This window comes from Mytilus trossulus, chromosome 1, assembly GCF_036588685.1.
Source record: "Mytilus trossulus isolate FHL-02 chromosome 1, PNRI_Mtr1.1.1.hap1, whole genome shotgun sequence".
NCBI lineage: Eukaryota > Metazoa > Mollusca > Bivalvia > Mytilida > Mytilidae > Mytilus > Mytilus trossulus.
The window spans coordinates 60,771,539-60,790,027 of NC_086373.1; the positions used below are offsets into that span (position 1 = coordinate 60,771,539).

The 18,489-nt window shown below is 30.1% G+C and overlaps 3 protein-coding genes across 4 annotated transcripts; 1 reads left to right on the forward strand and 2 right to left on the reverse strand.

Moving 5' to 3' along the window:
* Positions 1-281: 281 nt before the first annotated feature.
* On the reverse strand, positions 282-1,640 carry LOC134709271 (uncharacterized). The gene has a single exon (XM_063569442.1). It carries the CDS (start codon positions 1,605-1,607, stop codon positions 336-338), a length of 1,272 nt encoding a protein of 423 aa, XP_063425512.1. The 5' UTR covers positions 1,608-1,640; the 3' UTR covers positions 282-335.
* Positions 1,641-6,063: 4,423 nt separating this feature from the next.
* LOC134681001 (uncharacterized) lies at positions 6,064-10,072 on the forward strand. 2 transcript variants are annotated; one of them, XM_063540348.1, is made up of 2 exons: positions 6,064-6,234; positions 9,061-10,072. In XM_063540348.1, the coding sequence occupies exon 2, from the start codon at positions 9,074-9,076 to the stop codon at positions 9,830-9,832; it is 759 nt and encodes a 252-aa protein (XP_063396418.1). In that variant the 5' UTR covers positions 6,064-6,234; positions 9,061-9,073; the 3' UTR covers positions 9,833-10,072. The 2 variants fall into 2 exon arrangements, with proteins under 2 accessions (XP_063396418.1, XP_063396409.1); XM_063540339.1 differs by having other exon boundaries at positions 6,084-6,380.
* Positions 10,073-12,677: 2,605 nt separating this feature from the next.
* LOC134681011 (uncharacterized) lies at positions 12,678-18,489 on the reverse strand. Its single transcript, XM_063540361.1, has 4 exons — positions 18,342-18,489; positions 16,769-16,910; positions 16,142-16,256; positions 12,678-15,192 (listed from the first exon to the last, which is right to left on the reverse strand). The coding sequence occupies exons 1-4, from the start codon at positions 18,391-18,393 to the stop codon at positions 15,073-15,075; spliced, it is 429 nt and encodes a 142-aa protein (XP_063396431.1). The 5' UTR covers positions 18,394-18,489; the 3' UTR covers positions 12,678-15,072.

Here is an 18,489-nt window from a genome sequence, read left to right on the forward strand (position 1 = left end):
TCAAGTGTTGTATGACATTTTGGCTGATAAACTATCCAGTAGTTTTGATAATCATGGGTATCTTTTTTAAATATGATCATTTTACGTTATCTTTTGTGAGACATTCGTATGTTGCTATATTTTGAGATGGTTCGATGCTCCTTAAATGGTTTTTTTTTGTGGTTTAAGTCTCTTTTACGTTTACATATATCTGTTTTATATCATTTGATATGCAGATATGTTATTTAAAAACCTTCGTGTTTATAAACAAAACATAAACTATAAAACATTCAATTGTTAATCATATTTCGGTGACGTAGTTTTATATATCAGTCACTATTATATATAGCATTAAATCAGATTATATTACAAAAATACCAACGTCTTTGTTGTAAATAAAGTTGGTCTTCAATGTATTTTATAGTTTCTTTTGAACTTTTTATTTCGTTTTCATTATTTCCTTTCCCGTTTTCAGCAACACTTAAAGCATGTTTTGTGTTTTCCAATGCTTCATTCGGGCAATTTTCCAAATGTGAAACTCTTCCTAGAGCTGTATAATAGAACCATTTCCAACGAACTTCCATTCTTTCCCACATTTGTTTGTTGTCTTTAATAATTTTAAGCAAACGTTTTCCTTCGTCAATGTCTTTATTCGGTACAGCCGTCTTCAAATAATTTCCAAATAGTCCAATACCTAAATGAAGATGGGCAAGTTTCAAGCTAAACATTCTAAAAAAATCTATGGCTACCTCTGGATTAGTTTTCTTTTCCTTTTGAAAGTGATCGATTGCTTGTCTTCCTAATTCTAATAGATGTTCCCTTTGGTTGTATTGCATTGTGTCAGAATAAATTATATTGAACATATTATATTCGATATATAAAACGACTCCTGTTTCTCGGCAAGCTTTAACAAGATAAAATAGCTGTTTAGCCTCTTTAATGTAACTATGTGCTTTTTCAAATTCTTTTTTATTAGCCATGAAGATGGCCGAGCCATATCGGGCAAAACAAAGCATGTTGGGAATATTAACTTCAGACGTATACTTGGACAAGTCACGAATTCTCTGAAATAAGTCACTCTCTACACATGTTTTGTCAAATATTACTCTTCTAAATTCGCAATCGGCGTCCAGAGCATAGAAATAACGATCTGCAAGGCCACGTTGATCATTTTCTGTCATGCCTTTAAAGTTAACTTGGACGGCCATTTCCCACATTGTTTGCATTTTATTGATTTCTTCTCTTAATTGATCATGTTTTCCAGAATGGGTTAACCTTTTTAATTCATGACGATAATTCACAAGATGATATCTCTTAGTTCCAAATAATCGGCATTTATGCTGTCTATTTATATACATGTTACTATCTTTGATTTTGTTTGCTAAAAAGCTGTATCCACATTCATTAAGTGCATGGAAAAACAAGTCTAAAGACGGTATTATTCTCGGGAGCATAAATAACAGTTCTCTAGTCCTCTCACTTACCGGTTCCGTGTTTTTAATTCTGTTACAATCCTCTACTGCCAATACTTTGTGGTTGTACAAGAAATCAACAAGAAATTTTGCATCCAAATAATCCATGAATTCTTGATGAAGTTTTACCATTATTTCTTCCTCTTCTGAGTTCATGTTACATAAATTATATATATAAAAACAAATCCAATGTATATTCAAAAAGGGCGAGGCCACAACGGACAATGTACACAATCAAATGCCATCAACCAGCGAAACGAGTGAAAGACAACTGTCACATCCCTGTCTGCATACAGTCATTTTCTGAAATAGATGGTGGGTTTAACCTAGTTTTATGGCTGGTTTAACTTCCCACGTGTATTCTATTTTTTTGTCGTTTATTTCCAACTGTTATTTATAGTTAAACTTTTCTATTAATTTTTTCGTAGTATTCTTTAGAATAAAGTTAACAATAGAGTCACATGATTTACGGAACTCGGTCAAGTATTCTGTGCTTGCAAGACTATGCAGAATAGATTAAAGGCTAAAGTTTAATTATTTTAACAATGAACTCGGTCAAGTATTCTGTGCTTGCAAGACTATGCAGAATAGATTAAAGGCTAAAGTTTAATTATTTTAACAATGTCATAGTAATATTAATTTTGAGACCATTTTTTGTTGTCGTTGGTGAACACTACAAATATAAGCGAAAGACACTTGAAACAAAATGTTTATATGAGGAATATCAGTGTATACTAAAATATTCACCCGGAGATCCCTCTTTAAATAACACAACCATCCATAATATAAAACTTTAATATTTCAAATTGTTTAAAATCTGATAGAACATTACTTTTCTAAATATAAACATAAAACAACTATTTTTGGCTTTTGTGTAATTATTTTGAACATTAAATAAGGGTATCTATGTTTTTCTCGTTTGAAAGGGGCATGAACTATTTGACAATAGACGTTCAAGAAACAAGATTGATACTCAATATTAAAATATCGTTGTCAATATAATGGAATTTGATGCCACTGTCATACGAGTGAGAGGTTTATCCAGCTATAAAACTAGGTTCATTCCACCATTTTCAACATAAAGCAATGCCTGTATCAAGTCAGGAATATGACAGTTCATTATTGTTATCCATTCGTTTGATGTGTTTTAGCTTTTGATTTTGCCATTTGATGAGGGACTTTCCGTTTTGAACTTCCCTCGGAGTTCAGTATTTTTATGATTTTACTTTTTATATCTTAACCAAAAAATGTTCCCTCTTATATACATTTTCCCCCTTTTACCTTTTATATTTTGAAACAAATGAAATTACAAAACAAAGATTCTTCTAATAAAGTTAATCAATTATCCTCATCAGAAACAGGACCAACATATAGAGGTGAAAATAAGAACTTTATTGTATCATAAAATAAAAAAATCTAAAAAGGTGGTGTTTTGGAGACATTTTGTAAGCTGAAACATATGTATACTATTTTTCTAAGAGTTGCTTATTGGTTTTGAAAACAATTATCATGATTATGTGACACTGACATAAATGAAGTTTAAAAATTGTAGAATGTATTTTAAGCAATTTATAATTCAAATATTTTTAAGAAAAATGCATTGACAATGTACTTTTTGAACATAAACAAATTATAAAACTTCTTTTATTGAAACGTGGTTGTTTTTGATTGCAAACATATATACATTGTAAATACACTTCTTATATTCAGATAACTTAGATCGTTAACAGCTCTGACATTTTACAGGGAATAAACTAAAAACAAATACGGGTTTGTTCCAATTAAGAGTTTTAAAACTTTACGAACTATTTCAAGCCAAAGTGAATTAACCTAAATTATTGATTAATTTACAGATGATCACTGCATATTTATCAAGTAAATTATATACCTTACTTGAATACTTATATATAGATATAGGAAGATGTTTTATGAGTGCCAATGAGATAACTGTCCATCCAAGTAACAATCCTAAAAGTAAACCATTAAAGATCAAGGTACGGCCTTTAACACGGAGCATTGGCTCAAACCAAACAGCAAGCTATAAAACATGTATGAACTACTTAAACAGACGACAACTTCTGGACATCAGATTCCTGAATTAGGACAGGTGCAAACATTTGCAGCGGGATTAAACGTTTTAATGGTACCAAACGTTCTCCCTTTTCTGACACAATAGTATAACATCACAACATAGAAAAACACAATATAAAATAACAATTGGAAGGCTTAACTCAATCAAAAAACTTTATATTAAGATTCCTTTTTTTTTAGAAAAATGTCTTGTTCATAGTGTTAATAGCACAGGTACCACTTCACTAAATTGACATTCACTCTTTATTTGATTTTTATTACACTTTTTTTGTAGCATAATATAATAACTAAAATTATCTATTTTTTTGGAAAACAAAACATTTAGAAAAGAAGCGGGAAGATTTATCTTTTGTGGAATGAAATAACTTCTGCGTTTTTTGACGTAGCCACTTCTCTACGTAAATCAACAGTTATCTATTTGTGTATCTTGTTGTCCAATATCAAAGAAAGGGAAGTAACTGCGACGTATTTACACCCCTATTCCTAGGACTTATTCGATGTGATTATAGAAACTAGAGATGATATATTGAGATGAAACCACAAGCACTTGTCTCAGAAAAAAAGTGTTATAGTAATGTATATAGGGGAGAAATCTGAGACAAGTGCCTGTGGGTGAAACGCAACAAAAGTTTTGTTCGATTTTTCCATAGTAAGTACGTTTTTAGGTGTTGTTTCCATAGAACAGGTAAAACAATTGATAAGTACCATTGCCATAGCTAAACATCACATGAAATATTTGGTCGGTGTGAGAGCTGTAGCTTTCAAGTGTATTTATATATGTATACAAACCTCGCAACTGGACATGTCCAACATTTCATTGTTATATGATCTCGATTATAATATTAGTACTATAAAGGGCATTCCATCTAAGTTTTGTTAAGGTGTCTTATTCACGTACAAGTGTCAATTAAATATATAAAAAGTCTGAAAATGACTCTCTATTCCTTCACTCTTTACGAAATTGAATACTTACCTTACAAACCATTGTATACATGGAACGTTAATTATACCTATATAGCTAACCATATAATTTCTACAATAGGTAGTTCGTTGGAGAAGGTTGGTGTGATACATATCTGTTTATACAGAAATGATAAAAAAAAATCAAAATGTTATTTATGAGATTTTGATTATGAGACAAATTACCAGATTATTTTTTTTGAGTGAAGAAAGTCGTCGGTTAAATGCTTGGTCAGATCGTTCAATGTCTGTTTAGCAAATCAAGGTCGTTAAGAAATTCCATTTGTTGGTCAGATCAAACCAAAGATTGGAAATTAAATATGTGCTGCTTCTCCGTGCAAACCATCATGTGTCATTTATGTATCAGAATAACGTGTCTGAGTTGGATGGAAAGGGTTTCTCCGGACTGTTATCTCATGAACTAGCAAGTTAAATATCAGTGTGTTTGTCTAGCAACATGCAGGATTCATATTCATATCATATTAATATGTTCTCGCCAGAATAATGCATGTGATATTAGCCACTGGACGTTGGACAACCATCCATTCGCCAATTTTGTTTTAGTTCGATGTTGATCATACTACCACCACAATTCAACATGAATAGAAGTTTAAGTACGCCACCCCTTTTTCTCTAACTGTTATGTCGGTCCATGGGCGATGCATCTGTCTAACATTAGGACACATATCTGATATTCATAGACTTAAAAATGCCCGATACCAACAAAATGACGTTTTCTTTTTTTAATTTTGAAGTTCTCATAATCAAAGGGGGTTGATAAGTACGTTATATACTGTTACTAAGTTAAATCTAGCTATCAAGACCCAAAGGTATACAACTACTTCGAATATAATCTGAAAAGCTTCTGCCTGTTGAAGCAATATTTGTGGACGAATGTGTTCTGGACTTTCACAATGCAGGAGTTCGTTTGTTTTTAATAATCAAAGAAGAATAGTTACTTCAAATCTTTCGCTGAACCTGAACTGATGTATGAGACAAATGCATTGTCGTCCTATTTACGAGAATTCAAAGATTGCAATTTTAAGAATTATCTAGTTTTGTTTAAAGTGATTTCACATTCGCAACCATGAAGTGTTGAATTTTCTAATAGAGCTAACAAAATGCATATTGCAATTCAAAACTGTTTAACAATATAAAAAAGAAGATGTGGTATGATTGCCAATGAGACAACTATCCACAAAAGATCAAAATGACACAGACATTAACAACTATAGGTCACCGTACGGCCTTCAACAATGAGCAAGGCCCATACCGCATAGTCTGATATTATAAAAGGCCCCGATAAGACAATGTAAAACAATTCAAACGAGAAAACTAACGGCCTTATTTATGTAAAAAAATGAACGAAAAACATGCATGCTTCCTGGCTCATATTGAAAACACCTTTCTGTTAATCAAAACTTAAAAGTAAAAAAGTATCCATTTTAATCATAATTTTATGAACACAGATTAAATGTTTTACACCTGTTTATCCGTATGTAATATATTGTAATACATCAAACATGATATTAAGTATCAAAAATATGAAATAATTTTTTTGTCATAACTGTAACAGGTGGAACGATATTACAGTATTGATTTTGCCCTAGAGATTACAATTTATTAACATTGGTCCTTATCTTCCTGTACTTAATACAGGAAAGTATTACCGATCGAGTTGATTTGTTTCCTTTTGGAAAGAGTTTGAGGAAAAAATTCTGAATCACATAATGTAAGTGCAGTTTAAAAGATACTACGTTAATTCAAGTAGAGACAGATAAAATATTCGTATACAAATTTTTGACGTAAACATCTTTTAAGCCAATCAGCTAGCAGAAGCTAGGAGCAAATTCAGGTTGGATATTATAATTCAGAACGGTAAGACATTTTCATTTCATATTTTTGGTGCTGTAAATGAAGCTTAACCTATATTTCAAATTATACATAGAGAATATTTTCTTTTTCAGACTCGGGGAATGATCATGAGGTTGAAAATTATGAAAATTATGTGAAAAACTTTACTACTTCATGTCAATTCATGCTAAAAGAGAAAATATGTTTATTACATGTATTTTTGTTTTTAATAATACGGTGTTGATATAAACCTTAAGAAAGAAAACTTTATATTTTGTGTTGCTGGAAAATTCCATGGTGGTCTTATCCATATTCTCCTTACCACGCCCTTATGAAACAGGTGGTATATTAAATTACAATTTAAAACCAACTTTTTGAACTGGAGTTTCGATTTTTTATAGAAAATTCAATAATTTCAATTGACTGTGTTTATTCTAATTACCGTTGTACCATTTTCAATTATCCAGAACATAATATAGACCATGAAAATCGGAATAGTTTTAAAAATATGTCGGACATACTCAAAATGGTGGATGGGTAGTTTAAATGAAATAAATACAAGTAGATGATACTCCGATCAAAAAATGAAGTGCCACAGCTAAAATTTCACTTGTATACATAGTATCATAATTCATAAGTTTGTATACAAGCATTATCATTGACTGTATGATTAGAATAATTGATCGAAAATGGTAATTCTTATTATTTTTACTCAATTTTCTTTAAATATTTTATAATTTCAAACCACAAACTCAAGTCGGAAATGTAAAAAACTCTAATTTGTTAATATATTTTATGTGTTTAGCGAATGAATTAATATCCTATGAAAAACGTGAAATACATACTAAATTCCAATCTTATTAATTATGCAGAAATTGTCGATTTTTATTGCTACGATACCAGACCCCAGGGGAAATTTGATCATGGATGATCTCTATCCATCATTGTTAGATATATGTCGATTTCTGACTAAGATCTGTAAGCTGTGAACAGATTATGAAATGTACATTCCGGAAGATGTATATTTCGATGGATTCGGAAATACACAGTTTTGACCCTTCTTCCTGTTTCTAATTTCGTGTTGTTTGTGTATATTTTTATATATGTCCTTAGTAAACCAACAGAAGTATATTCGAACAATGACTAACTTTCATATGCATGTTCAGAATTTCAACCTTGGATTATGTTTAATTTCTATGTGCAATTTAGCTATACTCCAAATATTCGCCTAACTTATGAACCATATTCCATTTCGAGTATGAGAAAACGATGAAATTAGCTGGCTTTAGTGGTTGTTTTTCTCATTGTTTTCCTCTTGATAGACAACCGCAGTTGTCAGCAGCCTCTTCGGTTAATTAGTGAATGAAGAGATGTAAAATTCATTAAAACATGTAAAAACTACTGCAGAATTATATACGTAAAGACTAACCCGGCATGCATACCTTATCTTATCTTTCTGGCGCGTGGTAAATAAGATAAAGATTTTATCTTGAACATTTCTTTGCTCTTACATTTACCAGAAATATTTTCTTAAGATATGAAATCTTCATGTTTTGATTTAAGATTGAAATACTTCCAAACTGTCTTTTTTTTAAATATGAAATGTAACGTCTTAAATAAAACATCAGAAAATAAGAAATTTAAACTTTAAACTATGAAGATATTTTTGTATTTGTTTATTTTTCACAAGTTAAACAATTACTTTTAATGAAAAATAGAAACAACTATAAGTCTATTAGGAAATCAAAATATGTGTCTACTAATATTGACATATTAAGATAAAGAATTAAGAGTCACTTAAGATTTGTGACTAAATTCGACAACATTATTTACTTACTTATACTTAAGTACTTTATACAATGAAAAATGACATAGATTTATTAATGATTAAATTCGTGTGTGTATTTGAGCATTAAATCTTATCAAATTTCTAACTTAGGGGCATATACGTGTTTAAACATATCCAGGCTACATACAGTATGATAATATATACACGTTATTTAATATTATATATAAAGTATTGACGGGTTCAGCGCGTTTATACATTTCAACTGTTAGCTAAAGTGAGATATAAATAAATATGTATACCTGTATACTAGCATACCTGCTTTTAATTACAAATAAGCATAATTTTGGAACTTTTAGATTTACTAAAATTTTCAGAGGTTCGATTTTCACTTTCCAATACGGTAATCACGTACTTCGCGTCTAAAAATGCCATTGAAGTTCAACAAAAAAACGCTTGGGAAAGCGTTTTCTGTTATCGTTCCCAAAAGCAATACTTAACGAGTTTTCATTTACTTTTTCTTCGATAATTGAAAAGAAATCTGCTAAATTATGTATAGCTACACAGTGCTCAACGTCCAGTCGAAATGGGGATTCAATACGATGTCTCGTGTAAAAGAGTGTCAAGCTCTCTGCACATCAAATAACATTCACGGTAACATCTCTGAGAAATGTCTGTTTATGGCATGTTGCACAACAAAATTTCTGTTCCTTTCCAACATGCTTTTATTTTAAAATGGTAATATTTGCTGATCCAACCCAATGCATTCAGTATTACCGTTGATCCTGTTCTGAACATGCACTTTAAAAAAAATTGTCACTTGGCGTTTAACATACAACAGTGTATTTTCAGCAGTAACGTAAGCTCACGAGAAGTGTACACTTTAAAAAAAAATCATTATTTGTATATATTTTTTAGAAAAACATAAACGATGTCGCAAGATCTACTTGACATTGAGGATATTGTACGCAAATGGGCATTGGATTTTCCACTCGACAAGGCTCAGAAAAAGGATGCTGATGATATACATTCCTCTGATATAAACTGGCAAAATGTTAGAATTACTCATGGCAAAACGGACTATTTTGACGAGATACATGCAACCAAGCCAAAATCTCACATTTTATTTTCTGCCTATTTTACAAACGATACTGATCAATCACAAGTGTATTCCCTGAGAACGGAACGTAGAACACAATCCACGTGTTCTTTGTCTCTTGAAAAGGGATATACCTACGGGTGCAGTGTAGATATAAAACTTACACCACCAAATCCCGTAATAGAAGCTAACGCAGGATTTCATGGAGAACTGAGTTTAACCAAAGCAAGTGAGGAAACTTTTGAAGAAGAGCTAACTTGGTCTATAGATAATCAGATCAGTGTTCCGCCAAAGTTCAAAACCAAAGCAGAGCTAGTGATCAAGGAGGATGATTACACCAGTCATTTCAAAACAGAATCGCAATTTCGCGGGAAGGTGCATGTAACACTTCGGAATAAAAAAGACAATTCCCCTATCACTACAATTACAGGAGATGTTAAGCAAATATTCACAAAAGATAAGGGATTTCGAGTAGACAAAACGGGAATATATTATGTGACTGAAGGGAGGTGCAAGTGCAGATTTGGAATAGAACAACATGTGTGTCTTAAACAGGAAAAACTTGTTCCGGCAGAGGCAACCGAAGACTAAGAAGATAATTTACAGATGGCTCAAGGATATATAAAAGACTTATAGTGCAATAGTAGGTTGTAAAGAAGTAGTATATATATATGCGAATATGGAAGAGGTACTGCTGTATATCATGAGACTTAGGTATTTAATATATACTATAACATGTTTAAATTTGAAACATTCAAAAGAAAAACGAATGTAAGTTGCTATATGTTTTGATATCTAAAGTGAGGACCATTAAATATCTAGATTCTTAAATGCCTTTTTATCTTATTTGAAAGTTACTTTTCCAGCTTAATTAATAGTTTTTTTCATGAAATGTCCAGTTGCTGTACTTTATTAGATATGACTCATTTTAAATCCAGTATTGTTACTATACTGCGACAAACATTAAATGACAATCATTTTATAAAAATAATGAACCGTACCAGAAAATGTAATATGATTGTGAATGCTAATACGGGATGTCACTTACAATATATTACTTCATTTTCCATATAAAATCATTTGTTTCATTGTCATGTCTGGCGCAAACTAAATAATTATTATATTGATTTTCCCACTTTCTATAATCCTATGAGAATTCTAGTATCTATCATCCTCCGATAGCATCCTTTTATTACATTTTATCTTAAAAATAATCTTCACAGGAGAAATGGTAATGAAGATAAAAATGTAATCATCAGTCTTTTATCACTATAAACTACTTTACGGCTGGCACTGCTGACTTAAAGGATCGTAGAATTATAATAAGATACAATATTCAGATGCACCTGCTCTACTGTGTTATAAGCACGAACAACCAATCGAGTTATATGTCTGTATTTAGTACTATTATAGGCACTAAGTTAACATTGCTGTAACAGACTTGGATGGAGAATTGTCTAATTGGCACTCTTAACACATCTTCCTTAGATATATAGAGCCTGACAATAAGGAGAAGAGGCACCTGCAAGTTCCAATAATAAGTCTGAAACCTATTTACCAACTTTGAATGAGTATCACCTCTGTCTGAAATAACAATATTCATCAGTTTCTTTCTTGGGGGAAGTTTTGTATCATTATTACCCTCTAGTAATCACTTCATGGATTTTTATGATGCATTTTTAACAAATTTTTACCACATGTTTAAACTAAACCTATCGAAATACAATACTATTAAACGAATTTAATTCGTTCACATGACAATTTATCAAGCCTTCAAATTGAAATTTTATGATCTGTCATTGATGTTCGTCTAAATTGTTTGATAATTGTATAGGAGTTAATCTTACAGTTATCTTGGGACCACGTGTTAATTCTGTTTCCATAAAATCTACATGTCGAAAATAACAGAAAAATAAAGGGCAATATGGGCTACGCTTGGTTCAAACTGATCTAACAATTCAAACACTTTGGTATAGAGGTCTTGCACCACAGAAGTTGAACTTAACGTTATAGCTCACGGTGATTACATTGAAGCCATTTGTATAAGTGACTTCACTTGTCTTTATTCGTGTATCACATTTATCTAATATACATATGACCATTTATTGTAAGTAATTGAACACAATATTCCTTTTACCAGATTTTTTGTTTTACACATGTAATGTACAACTAAGACACAAGCAGAAAACCTCTACTGTGCAAATTATCCATCTGAATAATCTAACATTCATATTATCATGATGTCTGACACATAAACATCTATTGAATTAAGTAAATTCTAGGAGTTCATTCACATGATTAAAATAAAATTTAGTGATAGTTCTATGAATATGACATTTTTCATGTTAGCATAGTTAGTTGTGTACACTTTAACATCCAATGCCAGTGGTCCATTGTGACATACAGTGATATCTTTTTGGGTTTTGTATGCTGGATGATCTTTTGTCTTTCTATCTTTGGCATCAAAATTAATGGTAATCACCAACTCCTTGAAAATGTATCATCTCATTGGCACTTATGTCATTTCATTTTATTTGTCTTTGGCACTTATGTCATTTCATTTTATTTGTCTTTGGCACTTATGTCCTTTTATTTTATTTGTATATCTACAGAATTCAACCACACTTGTACAGGTAATTCTACTGGAAATGAAGTTGTCCTATTTTAATTGATCTGTGGGATTTATTTGGGATTCCCATATCACAGATTCTTCTGTGCAGCAACATTTATAACTTGTGTCTCTTCGAGCATTGCTGTCTTTAAAAGTACAATCTTCTGTCATGATCAATAATAGGTGCAAATTACATTACATATGCCATCATCATAGAGAACAATAAAAATTGTTAATTTTTAGAAGAAATAAAGGTTTCATTGTAGCTATGGACATTTTTTGACAATCAGAGGCAACGTGAATTTTCTTGCAAAACGAAAAGGTCACACAGTTAATAAATTCTCCTAATCTGTGTTAACAATTTGCTAGAGGTATAGAGAAGGGTTGGGATCTCAAAAATCATGTTTAATCACTTTTGTGCGTCTGTCCAAAGTCAGGAGCCTCTGGCCTTTTTGAGTCTTGTATGTGTTTTTTAAATAAGTTCATTTATATGTTTGGGAATTAAGTATAACATCCATTTTCACTGAACTAGTACACACATTTTTGTTTAGGAGCCAGTTGAAGCACACCTCCAGGTCTGTGATTTTATCCCTACATTGAAGATCCATTGGTGACTTTCAGCTGGGTTTTTTTCTCTTTGGTCAGGTTGTCTTTTTGACACATTCCCAATTTCCATTCTTAATTTTTTAAAGTAAAATTTCTGTCAAATTCAAGTACAAATTCATTTCTGTACTTCAAAACAACTTTTATGAACCTTCAAGGTGAGCTTACGACACCAGTACTTCCAAAACAATCTATTGAAATATGTGAATTTCTAAAACAACAAAGTTTGTAAATATTTTATTGCACTACTAAAGTAAGTGTATAACAGAATTTAAATCATCATAAATGATAAATATGTTGTTGAAATATTGTGCTACAAATGTCATTTTAAATTCATATTCATAGCTTCAGATTATAAATAAGAAAGTAACAAATTTCATACATACCTACTAATGCAACATTAAATTAAGCCTATGAAAAGGAGCAAATGTGCTAAGAAATTTAATCTTTTAAAAGATGTGACTTTTACACAAGAATAATTGATCAGTATGTATAAAACTATGATATTAAATCAAGTTTTCAATAATGTATATCCAATACTTACATAAATATATATAACATTACTCATTAAATAATGAAATTACATGAAACACATCATAAGTAATAACCTAAACTTATACCAACTCTTTTTTTACAATTTTTTTTAACATAAACATTATCAGGGTTTCTGTATAGAAACATCATAAAATATCAGCCTTGAGCCACAATATGAATTTTTTTGGCAAGTAAGCAGAGCGACTGAAATGAGCAATATATAGTTGAAGTGAAAAAAGATCAACGTATAGATACTAAGTTTTTGGCTTGAAATGTTTGGACTAGAAATTATAATAAATAATACCGTTTTTTTCATGCTAAAGTGAAACTATTTTTTATATGAAAATTATTAACAAATTTAATTCTTTTTCAGTTACTGGTATTTGACAAATTAATCTTCAACAGCAATATGCATACAAATCAACTGTCATTTGTTCAATATCCCAAAAAATATCTTTTTTGTAAATAGCAAAATTTGAACCATGCTGGAATAATTTATCTTATGATATGTTGCAGACCAAATATTGGTTTACTCAAGTTTACATAAAAATAACTAATATTCTTTCTTTAGAAAAACTTCTTTGACAAGTTTTTCTTTAAATGCAATTCAACAATTAAATATTTGTCTTTATTACAAAATTTATATACACTTTTTAAAACATAAATCAACACTCAAGAAAGACAAAATGTTATAATATTACTAAATGTATTTATAAAAAACATTGCAATAAGTTCAACTTACATACAAAAATATTATAAAACTCAAAATAAAGTTATTTATCAATAGATCTCATTTATATTCATAGACATGCACAATAAGGCTATTTCTGTTATCAAAATAAAATAAATAACAGTAAAACAGAATCATTAGGTAAAATAAATCATCAAAATTGGTTTTGGTTCACAATAAAATATAATTAAAGACCTTAGCAGTAAAGGAAGGGGAAAACTAAAATTTTTCTTCAAAACTGAAACTTTTACAAAAAAGAGGACAAATGTTACCACCAATCAAAATGGTTACAAAATGAGGTAGTAAATAAAAATCAAACACTGGGCTATGTTCTAAAATGTCTAAAAAAAATAAACAAAGGATTAGAAACTAGACTATATCAACTTATAAAACTTTAGTGAAAATCATTCATCTTGCCATTTTTACTCCTATTAAAATAAGGTGGTCTGATTTGACTCATTCCTTTTTAATTTCAAATTTCATTAGACATCAAACTTTCTAAGCATAACACAACTGCTTTAATGTACATGTATGCTATGGTAATCGACACCCTTAAAACAATAGTGTGAAGCCAACAATAGCACCAATAATGTGAATAATTCCTTGATGTTTTTTTTTAGATACAAAGCAGATGTATTTGATTTCACCCTATGCAAATGAGACGAAAATATTCACTAATTTCTGATTGAAATACAAAATTCAACACTGAAAAAATATTGTATACAATAAAACATATATGAATGGCTAAAATTTTATATTATCAACTAAATAAACAGAATCAGATGATTTGTTTACCTTGTAAAACTTTTATAGTATATGTAAAAACTTACTCTATTTAAAAACCTACTGATAATAAGATTGGTTTGATTGACTTCTTTTAAACAAGTACTGCTACTCTTTCTTATCATAATTGCATGGGCCTTGTAATAAGAGAGAAAAGAGTCTTTTTCTTTAGAAAAAAAACTTATACAATCACAAACTACAACCTAGCATCAAATAAAAGAAAAACCTTCTTTTCCTAGTTTGTTAAAAATATAAAAATGTGTACATCAAAACAAAAGAATAAAAAAATTACAAAACCTAAGAACATACTAATTTCTCTCCAAAATCAATAAACTTGTATACAATTTGGAACTTCCAAAAAAAATTAGTTCCTCATAAAAATGCTAAAAACTCAAAGTGCAAACTGCTGTGAAAAAACTGTAGAAACAACAGTGCAAAAAAGTGATTTTTATTAAATTTGGTTTAATCTTCAGTCTCTTCTTTATTTTTGTTATCAGTGTCATGTGGTTGATCTTATAATTTTAGTATAGGTGAAGTAACTTTTTAGAAAACATAAGTAATTATCTCCCTTTATGATTTTTCGTCCTCTTCCTCTTCGTCCTCAGCAGTTTCCAATCCAGATTCTAGTTCAGGATACCATGACTTGTCTTGTGTCTTACTTAAAAACAGCAGGACTCTATCCTCTTCTGCCTATAAATACAAGTAATTGGTTTGAATAAATTAAGTGCAAGTCAAAAAGTAAATTATGAGGCAAACAAAATATTTATTTGTTTATCATTTTTTGTAAAAAATTTGCAGATTTGCTTTTGAAAAGAAATGGTACATCAAATTTAATTCAATATTCCTGTTAGAACCTGTGATTTGCAAGAAATTTAACAAAGACAGCATCAAGGACTATGCTCGGTGACTAACTTTTCACAATTAAATATTTAATTTTTTGCATTCTTTGTTTGCTGGTATTTAATAGTTTACTATTTTTCCTCCATCATACATTCGTATTATGAAATTTCAATTTTTTTATTTTTTAAACCAGTACTGGTATTTAATTTATGCAGTGATAATGTTGGCTTTTTTCAAAACTACCTCTACCCTTTTTATTGGGAAAGTATGTGTCATATTTATCAAATTGGGACATTTATATTAAACAATTAATTTGACTTGAACTTCAATTTGCAGACCCCCTTTAATTTCAAGAGGTAAACCCTCATTTGAAATAAGACTCCTTATTGTCAGTGATGATACATAAATAGACCCTAAAATCTGCACATATAGTCATTTCAGGCATGAAAAATGTTTTAATGAGTGTTTTTCAGTTTGTATTCATGCGCAATTAATACTGAGTCTGCACTGTTTTGGAAAAAGTCTTTTGGGGAATAATTTTAAGCAATCTTTTTGGGATTAGTATTCATCTCCAGGGAAAAAAGCCTTTATTTTACAGTTATTTAAGGCAAACAATATCACTGTTATGGTCATCATACTAAAGTTTGGTTTAATATTGCTGAAGATGAAATCTGATGCCAGGAAACCCATTCCATTTGCAAGATACCTATAAATTTTTTGTATTATTATCATGAGATTGTAATCCCTATTACCTGGATGTAAATATCATTTAGTCACCTGTCTATATTAAATATCTCACCTTAAAATAACTCTTGTCTGGATTGATGTCAAATGGTAGTTGTCTAACCTTAAGTATAAATAACTTTCCTTTCAGTGCACCTTTGGTTTTTCCTTCTACTCTTAACAATAAACTCCTACAATAAATTTTAATTATATTTCCATATCAAAGAGCATGTTTGTTTTATTTTATTTTTATTGGCTAAAATCTAGTGTTAAAAATACTTTCAAACTATAGTTTTAAGTACTGTAAATTCAGAAATTATTGTGTGCATTTATTATTGCAATCTTGTCATTTTAGACTGAAATGGGATTTTAATTTTTACAATTTGAGAAAAATCTTGTTTAATTCATATAAAAGATTACAAAATGAGAGTTTAAATTATTGCATTTACAACAATGTCACATTTTTTGCAATAATAAAAACCTCATTATATTGAGTGTTTATACCAAGTCAGGCTATGGCACCATAGGACAATGTGTTTTTCATGTTATTTTTTTCTACATGTATATTCAGGATGTTTGCACGTCTTTTTTTCTTCAGAAGAGCCAAGTATTGGTGTGGACTGCTGATATAAATTTGGAAATGGCTATTTATAATTGTGATGTATTAGGACACAAAAGGCTGATTAGATATAAATCTCTTTACCTGTCTGTGAATTCTGGTGGTGGTATTGTGGCATTTTCTGGAACTTTGATAAACTTCATGCTTTTGAATTGTCTAGATACAGATAAACCTTTTATTCCAACAATTACTCTAATAAATCCTTCTTTTGTTGTTTCATCACAAGCTGAAAAAGATAATAAAAGATAAATTTACAAGGGTAAGATTGGTTCAATTATATATAATTATGAGAATTAGTCACCTCTGATAGGTAAATACCCTGTTTCGGTTAGTATTTTGAAGAAAGTTTGTTTGAATTTAACTACATTTGTACCACTAGTACTGTTTTTAAAATGTTAGCATCTATTTATTAAAAATCTGTAGATACAAATGTACATGTATGTGTACAATTGATTGTCACACAAATCTTGTGTGGCCAAAAATGTAATTATCTTTTTTTTTTTCTTTTTTTTTTTATGTCTTACTTTAACTATTGTACTTAAATAACACAAAATGTTCAATCTGTACATGTAACTAGCCTGGGATTATTGATTCAGATACTTGTGTAAAATTATTTCAAATCTAAAGAAAAAAAGCAATAAAAAGAAAGATAACTCAAATTAAAATTGTGTAAAAATTCATTAAACTGTTTACAAAGATCAGCCAGTGACTAACTCAAATAATTCAAGCCCTTACATGTACCATCTCCTATTTTCTCCGCCTTTAATGTAGTGATCGATAGGGAGTGTCATATAAAGACTGGATTATTAGGGTTAGCCAGTTACATGTTATTTTATAAGTGTCTGTACTTTCTTGGCATCTATTATCATCCACTCATGTGATAGAAATAAATGTAAGCTATTTATAATTTTGCAAAGAAAAAGAAATCTGTTTGCAACTGCTAACATTTTGTTAAAGCTGGACATTTATTTCTATCACATGAGTGGATGATAATAGATGCCAAGAAAGTACAGTACTGACACTCAGTTTTATTTTGAGTAACTTACAATTAAATTTAAAGCAAGAAGCAAAATCTTACTCAAAGTCACATGCATATTGCAGTTATTTATAAAACAACCAGTTTAAAATGTGTTACATTTTGTATGTCATTGCACTGCCAATTTTGATAGTTGTCATATAATAATAAAGTATCAAATTTGTGAGGAACATGGAGGTGAAAAATACCGAAAACCCTTTATAATTTTGATTTGCAGTATTTTCCTCATCTCAGTATTCCTTATCCGTTTACCTCTGTCATGGAAGTGTATGAGTGAAAATATTCAGAGATTAGACATGCTTGCTCGCTTTTAGTGCTTTTTCTTACACCAATAGTAAGTTTTTGAAGTAAAATGAGAGTGATTAAATAATTTTTCAAAGCTCACACTAAAACATAAATGTAAATTGCTACATGTATTTTATCTGTGAAACTTTTTATTCAGAGAAGTCCTTCTCTACAATTTAAATGAAGACTTGTGGACTATTTAAAAAGAGATAAAATGAGTCGATGCCACACCCACAGATGGAATTTTTGTCGGTCAGGTCCACATTTGTCATCATCAAGCGACGACAAAAATTTTGGAAATATATTCCGAAATATTTTGTAGTGCATATATTTTACCATATGCTGGAGATACAGCATTCTGATCTTTTTCAGGGGATGAATCAGTCATACTGAAACGGCAGAGAAGCAGCTGAGAAAAGTTTGTTTATTTATTTATTTCCGCCGTTCGAATGTCTCCAGACTTTTCATTTTTTTTTGTAATTTG